This window comes from Gracilinanus agilis, chromosome 1 (genome assembly GCF_016433145.1).
Source record: "Gracilinanus agilis isolate LMUSP501 chromosome 1, AgileGrace, whole genome shotgun sequence".
In the NCBI taxonomy this organism is placed as follows: domain Eukaryota; kingdom Metazoa; phylum Chordata; class Mammalia; order Didelphimorphia; family Didelphidae; genus Gracilinanus; species Gracilinanus agilis.
Genome location: NC_058130.1, coordinates 148,243,026 through 148,257,281, shown reverse-complemented (window position 1 = coordinate 148,257,281; position 14,256 = coordinate 148,243,026). Strand labels below are relative to the sequence as shown.

Genomic DNA, 14,256 nt, shown 5'->3' with positions numbered 1-14,256 from the left:
AAGAGCAGTAAGGGCTAGGCAAAAGGGGTTAAGTGACTTGCCCAGGGTCACATTGCTGGGAAGTGTCCGAGGCTAAATTTGAACCCAGGACCTGCCATCTCTAGGCCTGGTTCTCTATCCACATTGCTTATGGTATGTTCATTTTTGCTCCTAAGATTTAATTATTTAAATTTTTCCCTATTTCTTCTCCTAATCTGATATTTTACAATTTTGAAAATATTCATACATTTTGAATTTCAAATTTTGTGTCTGGCCACTTTTGGGGGTTTCTTTTATTGGATCATTATCTTTGCTCTACTGTTTGTGTAAAGGTAACTCAGGGCTCAGTTCTCGGACTTGTTTTCTTCTCTCTCTACTTCTTATTGTTCAGTCATGTCTGATTTCATATTGACTCCATTTGAGATTTTCTTGTCAAAAATACTGGAGTGGTTTGCTATTTCTTTCTCTGATTTTACAGATGAGGAAACTGAGGAAAATAGGGTTAAGTGACTTGCTCAGGGTCACACAGCTAGTATTTGGGCCCAGATTTGAACTCCAGACCCAGCACTCTATGTACTATATCACTCAACTGTCCTTGGTAATCTCATCAGCTTCCATAGGTTCAGCTCTCAGCTCTAGCCTGAGCTATATATTCAGCCCAAGTCTTTCTCCTGAACTCCTGTACTATATTACTTGTCTACTGAACATAAACACATGTCCAAAATAAAACACATTTTCTTTTCTGTAAATTGCTCTCATCTTCTAAACTTTATCCTTCTAATTCCCCAAGTTGACAACCTCAGAGTCATCTTCAACTCATTATTATTCCTCACTCCTCATATTGAATCAGTTTCCAAGTCTTGCTGGTTCTATTTCCATTAAATAAATATTTATTATTAAGTGAACAGTGCTACTTCTACAGCTTCTCTCATATTCATCCCAGCATCCCTGTTTACATGGCCACCACTTAAGTTCAGGCTCTCATCCACTCTTAACTGTATTATTTCAATGGTCCAAACCTCCAGATCTGTGCTTCAAGTTTCTTCCATCTTCAGTCCATCCACTATATATTGGCCAAAGTAACTTTCCCAAAGCCCAGATTCAACCATGCCACCTTCTTGCTCAAAAATCTCCAACGATTTCCATTTGCCTCTGTGATCAAATAAAAAGCCCATTAAGCCCTTAAAGTCTGACTTCAACATTCTTTTTCAGGCTTATTACCCATTACTCTCTTTCAAGTACTCTATATTCTAGCCAAAATGGCCAGCTTGCTGTTTCCTGTGTATGACGTTCCATCTTGGACCACTTCACCTTTACATCTGCTGTCCCCCCTCCCTGGAATACATTCTCTTTTTATCTCTACTTCATAGACTCCTTAAATTACCTCAAAGTTCCCTCAATTCCCAAATGCCACCTTTTATAGAAAATCCACCCTGATCTGTCCTATTCCTTATGTCCTCATCCCAATTATTTTGAATCTACTTTATACACATATTGTAGGAGTTTTTTGCATACATGGTTTTTTTCCACTAAGTAGAATGTAAGCTCTTTGAGGACTGGGACTATCTTTTGTATAAACCTCTATGGTACTTAGCAAAGGCTTCAGCATCCTGCAGATGCTTGATAAAGGCTTAATAAATTGAAAGAGAAAAAGATAGAGAAAAGAGAAAAAAGAAAGACAAAAAGAAAGAAGGATCACATTCTATCCCCTCCTATATTCAGGAGTGCTTATTTATTAATTGACTCTATATCTAGTTAAAACAGTTCTTGAAATATACGATTCTATTAGTGTGGCTTGGGATTCATTTATTTTGTGTGTTTAGATGCAAATCTATGTTTTGGTATAATAAAATACATTAAAGATCATGTAGGCTAGGTAGAGCTAAAATATAATAAGGCAAAACATTGGACTTAGAACCTAGGCTTAACTATTTATAAGCTCTGTGCCATTTTGAAAATCACTTAACCTTTCTGACCTTGGTTTTCTCATCTTGAGCATTTATTGTGAGAGTCACCATATGTGAAAGGATTTAGTGCGTGTAATTTATTCTATGCCTAGTATATAATAATCATTAAATAAATGCTCAAATCACAACTGGTAGTAGCTAGTATTAAAGTAAAGCTGTAATCTAAAGCAGGGGTCGGGGACCTTTTCTCTAACAAAACAGTTGCTGTCACAAAAACCAGAGTCACAAATACGCGAAAAACAACTTCCATTTGTGTTTCAAAGTGTAAAATGTTCTCATTGATTTTAAAATTTAGAATAATCAACAAAATTTTTAATTAAATGAGTATCTCTATTACTAAAATCATACTTTAGATCCCTACTTTGGCCAGAGACAAGAGAGACAAGGAGAGAGATACATTTATACTAATGAATTGGGGATGGAGGATCAAAAGTGAGACAGAGAAAAAATGGGAGAGAGGAAAAGAGACAAGTAAGCTACTAGTCATAAAATTCTATTTACTTGGGCTAGGTTTCCAGAGAAAATTATTACTACCCTTTTCAGTGCATATTATCTATTTAGTCATTGTTCACTTATCCTAAATTCTGCAGAAGTTTTTCTCTGAATGTCTCAGGCAATACATCAAGGATGGAAGAAATGATTTGGGGTGGGGGGGGGGGTGAGCTACAGAGGAAGTGACTGCTAGATGAAAAGCAAATAGAGAATTAGAAGTAGTTTTTTCTGCTGATCTAAATCTTTTCAACTGATCTAAATCTTTATCTGATCTAAATTAACCTCTATTACTTGCTAGAAATAATATTGCTCCAGATAGGAAAACTAAGGGGGAAAAAAGTCCTGGAAAACGAAAAGACTCCTGAATTCTCTGAAGTTACAAAGATAATTTCGAATTTACTATTGAAATCTTAAAATGGTAAAGTAATAAAACCTAAATCAGAATTGTTCTCTCAACCCTTTTCTTCCTTAAACTTTCCCTGGTTGGATGGGAGGCAGCTAAATGGCTCAGTGGATTAAGAGCCAGCCCTAGAGATGGAAGGTCTCTGGGTTCATATCTAGCCTCAGACCAGCTATGTGACCCTAGGCAAGTCACTTAACCCCCATTGCCTACCCTTATCACACTTCTGCCTTGGACCCAATACACAGTAGTGATTCTGAGATGGAAGGTAAGGATTGTAAAAAACAAAAACAAAAGCTTTCCTTGATTGGGTTTCAGGCTACCAGTGGTTGAGTTTCTCTTTTCCTCCCCTCCTATTTTCAGTATTCACTAGCAACAGTATCTAAAGAAGATAGAAGTATTTGTCCTTTATGTTTTCTGCTCTGTTCAATTCTTTTTCCAATGATTATTCTAGCTGGTGGCAGGCTCTAAAACAAAAGCATGGTTTCCATTATGGGGAAGCCTCCCTCAAAAAAATATCTAAAGGTCCCTTGAGGGATCTATGCCCTGACCTTGACTACATCCCAGGCCATTCCTAGATCCTAGGCCACAGAATCTATAAATTAGAATCTATTCCAAATGGGAAAATGTCATAGGAATTGATTTCCTCCTTTAGTATTTTGGTCCTTTGAGGTATCCATGATCTCATCAGTATGAGTATTCCCTTGACCATAGATTCCAACCCCTCCTTGAGTCTTATAGTATTCCTTTGTATTAACTTACCACAATGTATTTAACCATTCCATTTTTGTACATTTAGATTGCCTCTATTTTTAAAAAATCCTATCTAATGCTGCTATGAAACTCTGAATAGATAGAACCTATATAAGGAGAATATTTGTGAGAGCAGGTTAGGACATGGTTTCTTTAGAGAACCCCCAAGAGGAAACCTTTTCTATTAATTCATATCAGCATCAGCTAATAGTTGTAGACATTTGCCTGGAGGCACTAAGAAGGTAAATGACTTGCTTGGGATATTTTCTACCTGAAACTTTTCCAACTACATAACCAACTCTCTTCCTATCATAAGGAAAACTATAATGGCCCAAGTAAAGGAAGACTAAGTACCTTGAGCAACTCTTCCTTCTCATTTTATACAGTCCTTCTGTCCCTTCCCATAAGTCACTTCATAGAGAACACATCCATCTAATTAGCAGGAGACTATTTTCTGGTTGTTTTAATATTTCTATGGCACTGTCTATTCTTGAATTTTCAATATATGATTTGCTAGCCCAATGGAATTCCAAGACTCTGAGTTACATGGTGTCATTGGGACATTGCCAATGTTAAGGAATAGATAGAATGATGAGGTGATGGTCCTACCCTCCTCTGTCCTAGTGAGGCTGCATCTGAATGATCATATTTAGTTTTGAGTATTACCTCTTAGGAAGGGCACTAGAAAGCTAGAATGGATCCAAAGGAAGGGAGCTCAAGATGACAAATGTCTTACATGATGCCATATGAGGAGCAACCGAAAGAGATGGGATGACTAGCCCATAGTAAAGTGGGAAGAATATTGAATTTAGAGTTAGAGAAGCTGGATTTAAATAGGCCTGCCACTTAAGACTGTGTTGCCTTAGACAAATCACTTTACTCCATTGAGCCTCCCATTTCTTCATCTTTAAAATAAGAACAGAAATCAACATGACCTCTGGAGTCTTTTCTAGCTTGAAATCTAAGATCTAAATGCTGCTTATGTGCAGAAGGGAGGGGAGATGATAGCTATCTTCATGTATTTGAATTGCTTTTATATGTCAGAGGAGTTTAGATCTGCTTGCTGTGCTCTAGAGGACCAGAAGCAATGGCAATCAATTGGTCAATCTCAGAGGGACAGACTTTAGTTTAACCTGAGGAAAAATTTCCTAATATCTGGAATCGTCCAGATGGACTCAGGAGAGTTTGGGTTCAATTCAAATCAAAGAACATTAAGTGTAAGAAAGGCATTAAAGGAAATAACCTGCCCTAGACTGGGATGTTCTCAAGAAGCTTTGAGTTGATCCAGATAAAAGGCACAAGACCTTCAGAGAGGTGAAGATGAGTTTCTGCACCAGAAATATATGGAGTATATTTGAATCCCCCAGAGCTAACATTAATATATCATTTGCTATATGCCAAGAACTAAGTGCTTTACAATTACTATCTCACTTAATCCTCAGAACTACCGTAGGAGGTTTGTGCTATTATTATCCCCATTTTTAGGTGAGGAAACTGAGGCAAATGTTACTTGCACAAGATCATAGAACTAGGAAGTGTCTGAGGTTGGATTTGAACTCAGATCTTCCTAACTCCAGGCAAGAGGCTATATCTACATAAGTTGTCTAAGGTTATTTGATTCCAATTGTCTCCCTCCCTCCCTTTACTCCCCTTCTCCCAGAGCTGACAAGCCATTCAATCTGGGTTATACATATATTGTCATGCAAAACATTTTCATATTATTCATTTTTGTGAGTGTCTAATCTTATAAAACCTAAACCCTAAAACATATACTCAAATAAACAAGTGAAAAATCGAATGCTTTCATCTGCATTCCTACTCCAACAGATTTTTCTTTGGAGGTGAGGGCATGCCTCCTTCTTGAAAGACTGTGTCTATTTTGTATTTATTGAAGTGTACAAGTTGTTTCTTCCCAGTAGAATGTTAGCTCCTTGAGGGTAGCAGCTATTTAATTTTTCTTCTGCTTCCAGTGCCCGGTGCCTGACACATAATACTCTCTGAATAAACTTGTTGAATTGAATTGAATTGAATATATACACATGAAAAACTAGTAAGATGCATTTATATAGCTCTGTATGTACAATCTCACTTCTGACCTCACCACAGGACTGCAACTGTTCTATGAATAATAATTATGATGATAACAATGACAATACTAATAGCTAGAATGTATATTATACTTTAAGGTTTAAAAGTGCTCTACAGATGCTATATCATCCTTTCAACAAACTTGTAAGGTACATGCTATTATTCTCTCCATTTTACAGTTTGGAAACTGAGGCAAAAAGGTTAAATGACTTGCCCAGGGTCACACAGCTAATAAGTATCTGAGGTCAGATTTGAACTCAAATCCTCCAACTCTTGGGTCAGAGCTCTATCCACTAGGCCACCTAGTTGCTTTTCTTTTATCAATGACCTCTTAATGCACTGATCTTTTCTCAGTCCTCCTCACCTTGAAACTGTTGTCCACCCCCTTTCCTCCTAGACATACTTCCCTGTCTCAAGAGAGAAAAAGCTATCTCAGCTTTTCTGTATGTATCTGACTGTCCAATCTCAGTTTTCTTTGTTGGATCTTCACCTTTGTCTCACCCACTAAATCCAGCTGACCTGATGCAGTGTGGAAAAAGTCTTGTCCTTGGGGACTGTTGGAATTAAGAAGAGAGTGGAAGGTGAGAAAATGGAGGCAAGACTATTGAGAGACTTCTCTAGGAATTTGGCCAAGAAAGGGAGAAGAGATACAAACAAGAATGAGATGACAACATCAAGGGAAGTTTGTTTTTTTTCTTAAGGAGATCTGGACATATTTGTAAGTGGTAGGCAGGGGCAGAAGGGAATGAATGATAAAAGAAAGAAGGAAAATAAGAGAGACATAGACACAGAGGTGGAGGGGGAATGCTCCAGAGAGAAGATAATTATAGGTTCATAGATTTAAAGGTGAAAAGAATTTTAAGTCATCTGATCCAGAAGTGTCAAATTTGAGGCCAGGAGCTACAAACTGCCTGCCAAACTCCAGAATGTGTGTCCCACATTAGATTAAAATGAACCTGGGAAGTGTTTAAAAGAATGAATAAAAATACAATATATGATTATTGTTCTATTAAGATCAATGTTAATTTGTTGTTTTCTTAGTCGATATGGAGCCCTCATATTTCTGTTCCTATTTGAGTTTGCCTAGTCTAGTCTGCCAGCCTTAGTAGAGTGTGGACTAGACTTAGCAAAGTATGGACCAGAGAGATTAATATGATTTGCTTAAGGTCACACAGGTAATCAGTAACAGTGCTAGGATTTGAACACAAGACCTGTGATTCCAAATCCAAGGCTTTCCTCCCCCCCCCCCCCCAGTACCACAAGATAGGAGATGAGAATCAGTGACACCAGTGGAAAGGCATATGGCAAGGAGAAGGGTTACCTCTTCAGACACTGAAGCAAAGAAAGAGAATAGGGACTGGCAAAAAAGGGTTTTACCACACGTAAGAAGGGAGAAAAGAGCATTCAAAGCCTGCCTGGCAGGCTTTATGGACAGACTTCTTGGGGATGTGACAGGAAGGCCTCGATGTCCTCTAAGGTCCCATCTACCTCTGAGAATCTGGGATTCTCGTCCTGGCTCTACCACTAAGTGGGTTACTTCAGGCAGGGGCAGGAGGGATGCTACTCTCCAAGGGCTCATTTCCTCATTTGTAAAGGGCATAATAATTGTCCCACATACTTGGGGGAAGGAGGAGGGAGGGAGGTGTTGTGAGGATAAAATGAGATAATTGTTTAAAATCGTTTGCCAAGTTCATGGCTTCAGGGATCCAGGTCCCTGCTTCTTATTGCTCACTGAGAACAAAACCATGGAAATAAGCCAATGGCTTACCAAGCTGTAATAGTCTTGCCTTCCAGTGTCAATACTGCCTTCCATTTTAAGGTAGGGGAGTCAATTCAGAGACTTGAGTGAAGGACATTTTTTAAAAAAATGAATAAAGAAAATACTAGGTAGAATTGAAGCCAAATGAAAGAATTAATAAATAAAAAGAACATAAACTTTCTGCAATACTATCCAAAGCCTTTTGCCAGTTGGTTCCTGTTGACCTTTACAGCAGGTCTTTAGGCTCCAAGGACTTCCTTCCTGAGGACAGAAAGAGAAAAAACTGGAGTGAGGGCCCTCCCTGGCTTCTGCTATATCCAGGGCTAAGCCCTCACTCAACAGGTTAATAATAATAATAATAAATCAAGAATTTATTAGGTACCTACTATGTTCCAGACACTGGCGACCCAAGTACAAAGAAAGAAACAGTCTCTGTTGCAATCAATGATTTTCACTTTTCCAAGATCCTTTCCATCTCAGTTTAATCCTTTGGTATTTTAACTTAGGAGATGCCATGCTTCCTGCCTCCTACTAGAATAAAATCTCTGAGGTCAAGGTCTTAGTCATCCCTGTCACCCTCACGGTGCTTCATGGTGGGTCAGGTGCACAGGTAGGTGCTCTTTTTCTCTCAACTTTCCTTAGCAAGTACAACAGCTAGAGACATTCAAGCCTTCACCCTTTGCAAGGCCCTACCATTGGTACCGTGGCAGATACAGGGATGACAAAAACCAGATCTTTGGCGCCAAGGAACTTTTTTTTGAGCATTGCTGTTTTTTTCCATATCAGTTCTCTGTGCCTAAATGTGGAAACTCTCAGAGAAGCTACCCAAGAGCTCATCATACGTGTGTATGTGTGTATGTATTTATGTGGTTGGCCTGAGGCATGGCCATGGAGATAGTACTTGACTATCTGGACCTGAGGAGGCAAGGAGGCTTGGCCCATGATGACAGAGAGGCCTACCCTCTTTTCCTAAAGACTGGCCTATTTTATATCTTAGCTTATGACAATCTCTTATGTGTTTGGTAACAGATATTTCATTGGAATTAGTCAGAGAACCTGGGTTCAAATACCAGACCTTCCATTTACTAGTCATATGACCTCCATTATAATAATTCAACTTTCTGCCAATTTGCAAAATAATACTTTCATAGCTAGGTGGCGCAATAAATAGAGCACTGGACTTAGAATTAGGATGACTCATCTTCCTGAATTTAAATCCAACCTCAGACACTTTCTATAGCTGTGTGACTCTGGGCAAGTCACTTAATTCTGTTTGCCTCAATTTCCTCATCTGTAAAATGAGTTGGAGAAGGAAATGATAATCCATTCCAAGATCACTGCTAAGAAAACCTCAAATGGGATCACCAAGAGTTGAGCACAACTAAAATGCCTCAAAAATAATAATACTTTTACATTTCTCTTAGAGGGTTATTTTTGAGGCATTATAAAATTACATAAGTATGTTTATAAAGAAATGTATGGATAATAAAAATTATATAAATATACTTATAAATACCATATACAAATGATAAAAATTACACAAATATATTTATGAATAAATATATAAACAAACACACAAATATATGTATAAACAAAATATATAAACAATAAAATTACATAAATATATTTATAAATAAACATGTAAATAATAAAAATTACACAAATATATTTATAAATACATAATAAAATTACATAAATGTATTTATAAACAAAAATATATAAATGATAAAATTAGATAAGTATATTTATAAATAAACATGTAAATAATAAACATTACACAAATATATCTATAAACAAATACATAATAAAATTACAGAAAGATATTCATAAATAAATATATGGATAATTAAATTATATAAGTATATTTATACATAAACATGTAAATAATAAAAATTACACAAATATATTTACAAATATATAAATAATAGAATTTTTAGGGATGTGTACATATAAATAAATAAAGATTTTTATGGTGTTGATTTTTAACAACAATAATGATAATTAGAAAAGGTTCATGATTGTCCTTTCTTATAAGGATACCAATAGCAGTGAATGAATTGGACCAGTTACTATCTAACATTTTATATATTCTGAAGTTATTCTCTGTGGGGTACCAAACAACGGTACTTGCTTTGGGAAATTAATTTCTGGCAGCCTTGGCTTATGAGGATGGGTAATTATTATGGATCACAGATATGCCTTACCTAGGTCCATAGCCCTGTGGGAATCATGTATCTAGCAGAGAAAGAACATTTGAGGAGGAACATTAATTGTACCCACTAACATGAAGAGGACACTCCGACCTCCCAGTGTCTATTGGTAGGTTCCTGTACTATGCTAGAGATGCTGCCAAACTTGCGCTAAAACCCAGCAGAGTAGAGCGAAGAGAACGCTGGCCTCGGAGTCATGAGCAGTGAAAATCCTGACTCTGGCATTTGCTAGCTGTGTGACCCTGAGTAGGTAACACAACTTATTTGCACCTACATTTCGTCATTTATAAAATGGATAGAGTAATTATTGTAAAAAAAATTGTAAAAATTATTTTTAAAAATTGAGTGTCGTTTTTAGGGAAGGACTTTGTAAACCTTAAAGGATTATAGCAAAGCTATTATTATGGAGAGGCTTATAGTTTAATGGCTTTGTTCTATGCCCAGTACTAACTACTAATGTTCCGGTTTCTCCCAGGACCCTTACAGACCCCTCTTCCTGCTGGCGCTCTCTCTGAGATGGGCCCGCTTTGGTTCTTCTTCTCACTGTCCGCTGTCTTTATTAGGATTTTCATCCCCAAGAAGCACCGGCAGCGTTTCGACGAAGTCGTGTCTCAAAGTCTCATCAGCAAGCTCTGCCGGACCAAGAGGGGACAGCAGACTCACCGGCTCCGCCGTAGCCGCAGCGAGGACCACCCCGAGCGCCTGATGGTATCTACTCGGGCTAGCTCAGTGCCTCGGGGTCCAGAAGATGTGGGGAAAGGATTGAGGAAAACCACGTCTCTTATTGCCAGCCGAGTTGGCTCAGGTGCTGCCCGCAGGTAACGAATGCTCTTAACTCTTCCCCAGCCTGTTTCTCCTGGGCTTGGGGAGGTAAGGTAAAGAGAAGATGGCAAGGATGAGCTCTGAGGATGATCAGGGAGTCCTTAGATCTGCTGATGCCCAGGTACCATAGGAGACAAAGTACTCTTGGGAGCTGGGCTTGACTGAGAAGGAAGGGAACAATAGGAAGGCTTATTGGTGAGAGGTACGGGGAAGCCAAGATTGGGGTGGACGGTGCTATGTTTATGGGTACCCAGCTATGTAAACTGATAGTACAGGAGGAGGAAGATGAGTTAGATGACTTTTTTTGTGATTTGCTTTTTAAGAAAAAATTTGTGTAGACTTCAAAAAAAATTTAAATATTTTTCCATGGTTACATGATTCATGCTCTTTCCCTCCCCCCTTCCAGAACCAACAAGTGATTTTGCTGGGTTATACATTAGATGACTTTTTTTTAAAGATGACCTTTTAAAATTTCTTCTAGTGCAAAAATTCTGTATGTCTTAGTAAAGGATCCAGTGCCTCCCTATAATTCCGGAATAGTGGAATATAATTTTCTATAGACTTAGCCAGTCAATCTAACCCATCAAATCATGATTTAGCCCACATATACAAATGGAATTACATGCACACTTACATATGTATATGTGTGTGACTCACTTCTTTTTTTTAAAAAAACCCTCAATCTTCCATCTTAGAAAAAAATACTGTATGTTGTAAGGGCTAGGCAGTGGGGTTAAGTGACTTTTACCCAGGGTCACACAAGTAGGAAATACCTAAGGTCAGATTTGAATCTAGAACTTCACATCTCTAGAGCTGGCTCTCAGTCCAGTGAGTCACTTACCTGCCCCTTTTTGACTTCTAAAGTGGCCTCTTCAACCTGACTTTAAGCTTGAGTTTGAGTTCATATTTCCAAGTGACTGTGCAATATCTCCCATTGGGCAATGGGCTCTATTTCTTCCTCAGTTCTGCCACCTTTATTCCTACTCATTCCTTTTTCACATCCCCTTCCAATCATTCCCCAGGTTACTATAAAAAACCAACTTGGAATCAAGGCTGAAAAAGCCTAGGTAGAACTAGTGACCACTGCCTTTTTTTTTCTACCAGCAAGAAAAATGATTTCACTCCCCACATGCATCTCTATTAACTTCATAGATTAATTCCTGATGAATTGTTTGAGGTAGCAAGTGATTGGGGATTGAGAACATTATCTTCTCCCTTCCTTGCAAATAATCTATAACTCTTTTGGAGGAGTGAAATTTTCCCATGCTGTTTTGCAGTGATGTGGGAAGGGAAGGGATTGGGACAATAATGACTGGGGATGGATCACCCCCTTCCTTTCTTGCATGCCATTCTTTTGTGGGAATATTCCCCACAAAATTCTTTCAGGCTACCATGTTGTGATGGGAAGAAGGAAGGTTAGAGAAAGGCTACAGAAAAAGTATCACTGGAATTGTCTGAACACTTATGGAGATGAAGAAAGGCAAACGCCAAAGAAGGAATATCAACTGGACTAGTCCATCTAGCTCTACTTGTCTTTTCCAGAATCTGTTTTAAGACATTAATATTGAGGGGCAACTGGGTGGCTCAGTGGATTGAGAGCCAGGCCTAGAGATGGGAGGTCCTGGGTTCAAATCTGGATTCAGACATTTCCTAGCTGTGTGACCCTGGGCAAGTCGCTTAACCCTTACAGCTGTTCTGCCTTGGAACTGAATCACAGTATTGATTCTAAGATGGAAGGTAAGGGTTTAAAAACAAACAAACAAAGACACTGGTATTGTAAGTGGGAGAAAGTGAAGATAAATCTCATCCCATCCCTAAGATGGTACAGGCTCCAGGAAAGGGACAGACCTCAGAAAAGTGGTATTACTTAAGACTATCCCAATTTCTTTCTTTTTACCTTGTTTAGGACAGTTAGAGTGTACAAAGGCAACAAAAGTTTTGGCTTCACACTTCGTGGTCATGCCCCAGTATGGATAGAATCCGTCTTGCCTGGTGAGTAGTGCTGATGTGGTTAGAAAGAGAGACAGCAGCCATGTTCTAAGGAGGAGATGAAGCATGGCTTTGTTGGGTCCCTCTTCCAGAGGCTTAGGCCCCAGATATCCTAGGGAGGATCACCATAGAGGGATCAGAGATGGGAGAAAGGGAAGGGATACTCCTTCATTCTCTTCTGGACAGATCCCAGTGAGAAGACTTCCACAGAGCCATACCACTCTAAGATCCCTTCCAAATCCAAATCTATGATGATACAATGTTATGAGCACCTGAGTTTTGATCTACTACATACTTCCCAATTTATTATATAATTTTCATAGAAAAGAAAAGAAAACAAGTTTGATCCAAACTAACACAATGGAAACATCTGACATGCAGTGTTCTGCTCCCATAGTTCCCCACTTCTGCAAAGAAGTTGGGAAGGAATTGTCTCATATCTAATGGAGGATAAACTTGGGTATTATAATTTCACACCATTCAGTATCTTTTATCTCTTTTAAAAACAAAAAAAAAGAATTCTGAACTTAAATACTCAGAAAAGAATCTATTTGATATGCATAGCAAAACACAAAAATAATGTTGCATATGAAACTGTGACTCTCTACTTCATATCACTCACTTAAAATATATTATTTATAATATGTAGTATATAATACAGTATATATAGCATATAAGCATATATAGTATATAAGTATTATATCATAAAATATAAGCACATATAGTATTAAGTATCATGTCATATAAAACATAGGCATATATACTATATAACTTATGCCATATAAAATATAAGCATATATAGTATATAACTATTATGCTATACAAAATATAAGCATATGTAGTATGTATTATGTCATAAATTATAAGCATATATAGTATTTAAGTATTATATAAAATATAAGCATATACAGTATTTAAGTATTATATAAAACATAAGCATATATAGTATATAAGTATTATGTCATAAAATATGAGTGTATAGTATATAAGTATTATCATATAAACTATAACCATATAGAGTATATAAGTATCATTTCATATAAGCCTACATGGTATATAAGAATTATATGATATAAAACATATAAGTACATATCTATATGGATATTACATATTCATGTACATGCAAACACAACTCTAATACTTTCAGAACTGTCCTGCTTGTCTGTGTTTCCTTTTGAATTTCTTTCCCTTCTCTTAAGGACATTTATTTTAATGTTGCAGTGGTCCTTTTTTTGTTATCACTATTGCTATCCTTCTCCCTCATGTATTAATTAAAAACTGAAAGAAAGAAATATCACATAACAAGCTAGCATAGTCCAATGAAATGAGACCACAAGTTGGCCATGGCCAACAAGGTTGGTCTCTTTCTGAGCCTGGAGTCCATCCCCTTGGTCAGGAAGTGTTTTCAGGAAGTGGGTAAACATACTTTATGGTAGTGGTTCCACTGGAGACGTGGTTGATCATTGCATCAATCAGGATTAAGTTTTTCCAAGCTGTTTCTCTTTACAATGCTTTTGTCCTTGTTCTCTTGGCTCTGCTCATCTCACCTGGCATCCATTCATTCTACTCAGGTTTCTCTGAAACAGTCCACTTCATTCTTTTCTGTGGAGTACCACAGTTTGGCCAGTCATTACCTAGTTAATGAGCACCCCCTTAGGGATCCGGAGGGGAAGATAGATGAGACATGTCATCATCCATAAAGGCAGATGCTGCTTCTGTCCAGTTCTAGGACGTGGGGATGGGGAACAAGGGAAGGGGGTGAACAGAGAGCAGCCCACTGGCTAGAGGGAGTGGGAA

General features: G+C 37.8%; 1 protein-coding gene across 1 annotated transcript in view; it reads left to right on the top strand.

The window, feature by feature from the left end:
* Positions 1-14,256, top strand: part of LOC123248965 (Grid2 interacting protein) — a 154,907-nt gene that overhangs the window by 67,144 nt on the left and 73,507 nt on the right. The window contains exons 3-4 of the mRNA XM_044677897.1: positions 10,212-10,466; positions 12,377-12,462. Of these exons, the coding sequence (XP_044533832.1) occupies positions 10,212-10,466; positions 12,377-12,462 (341 nt within the window). The remainder of the gene's footprint in view (positions 1-10,211; positions 10,467-12,376; positions 12,463-14,256) is intronic.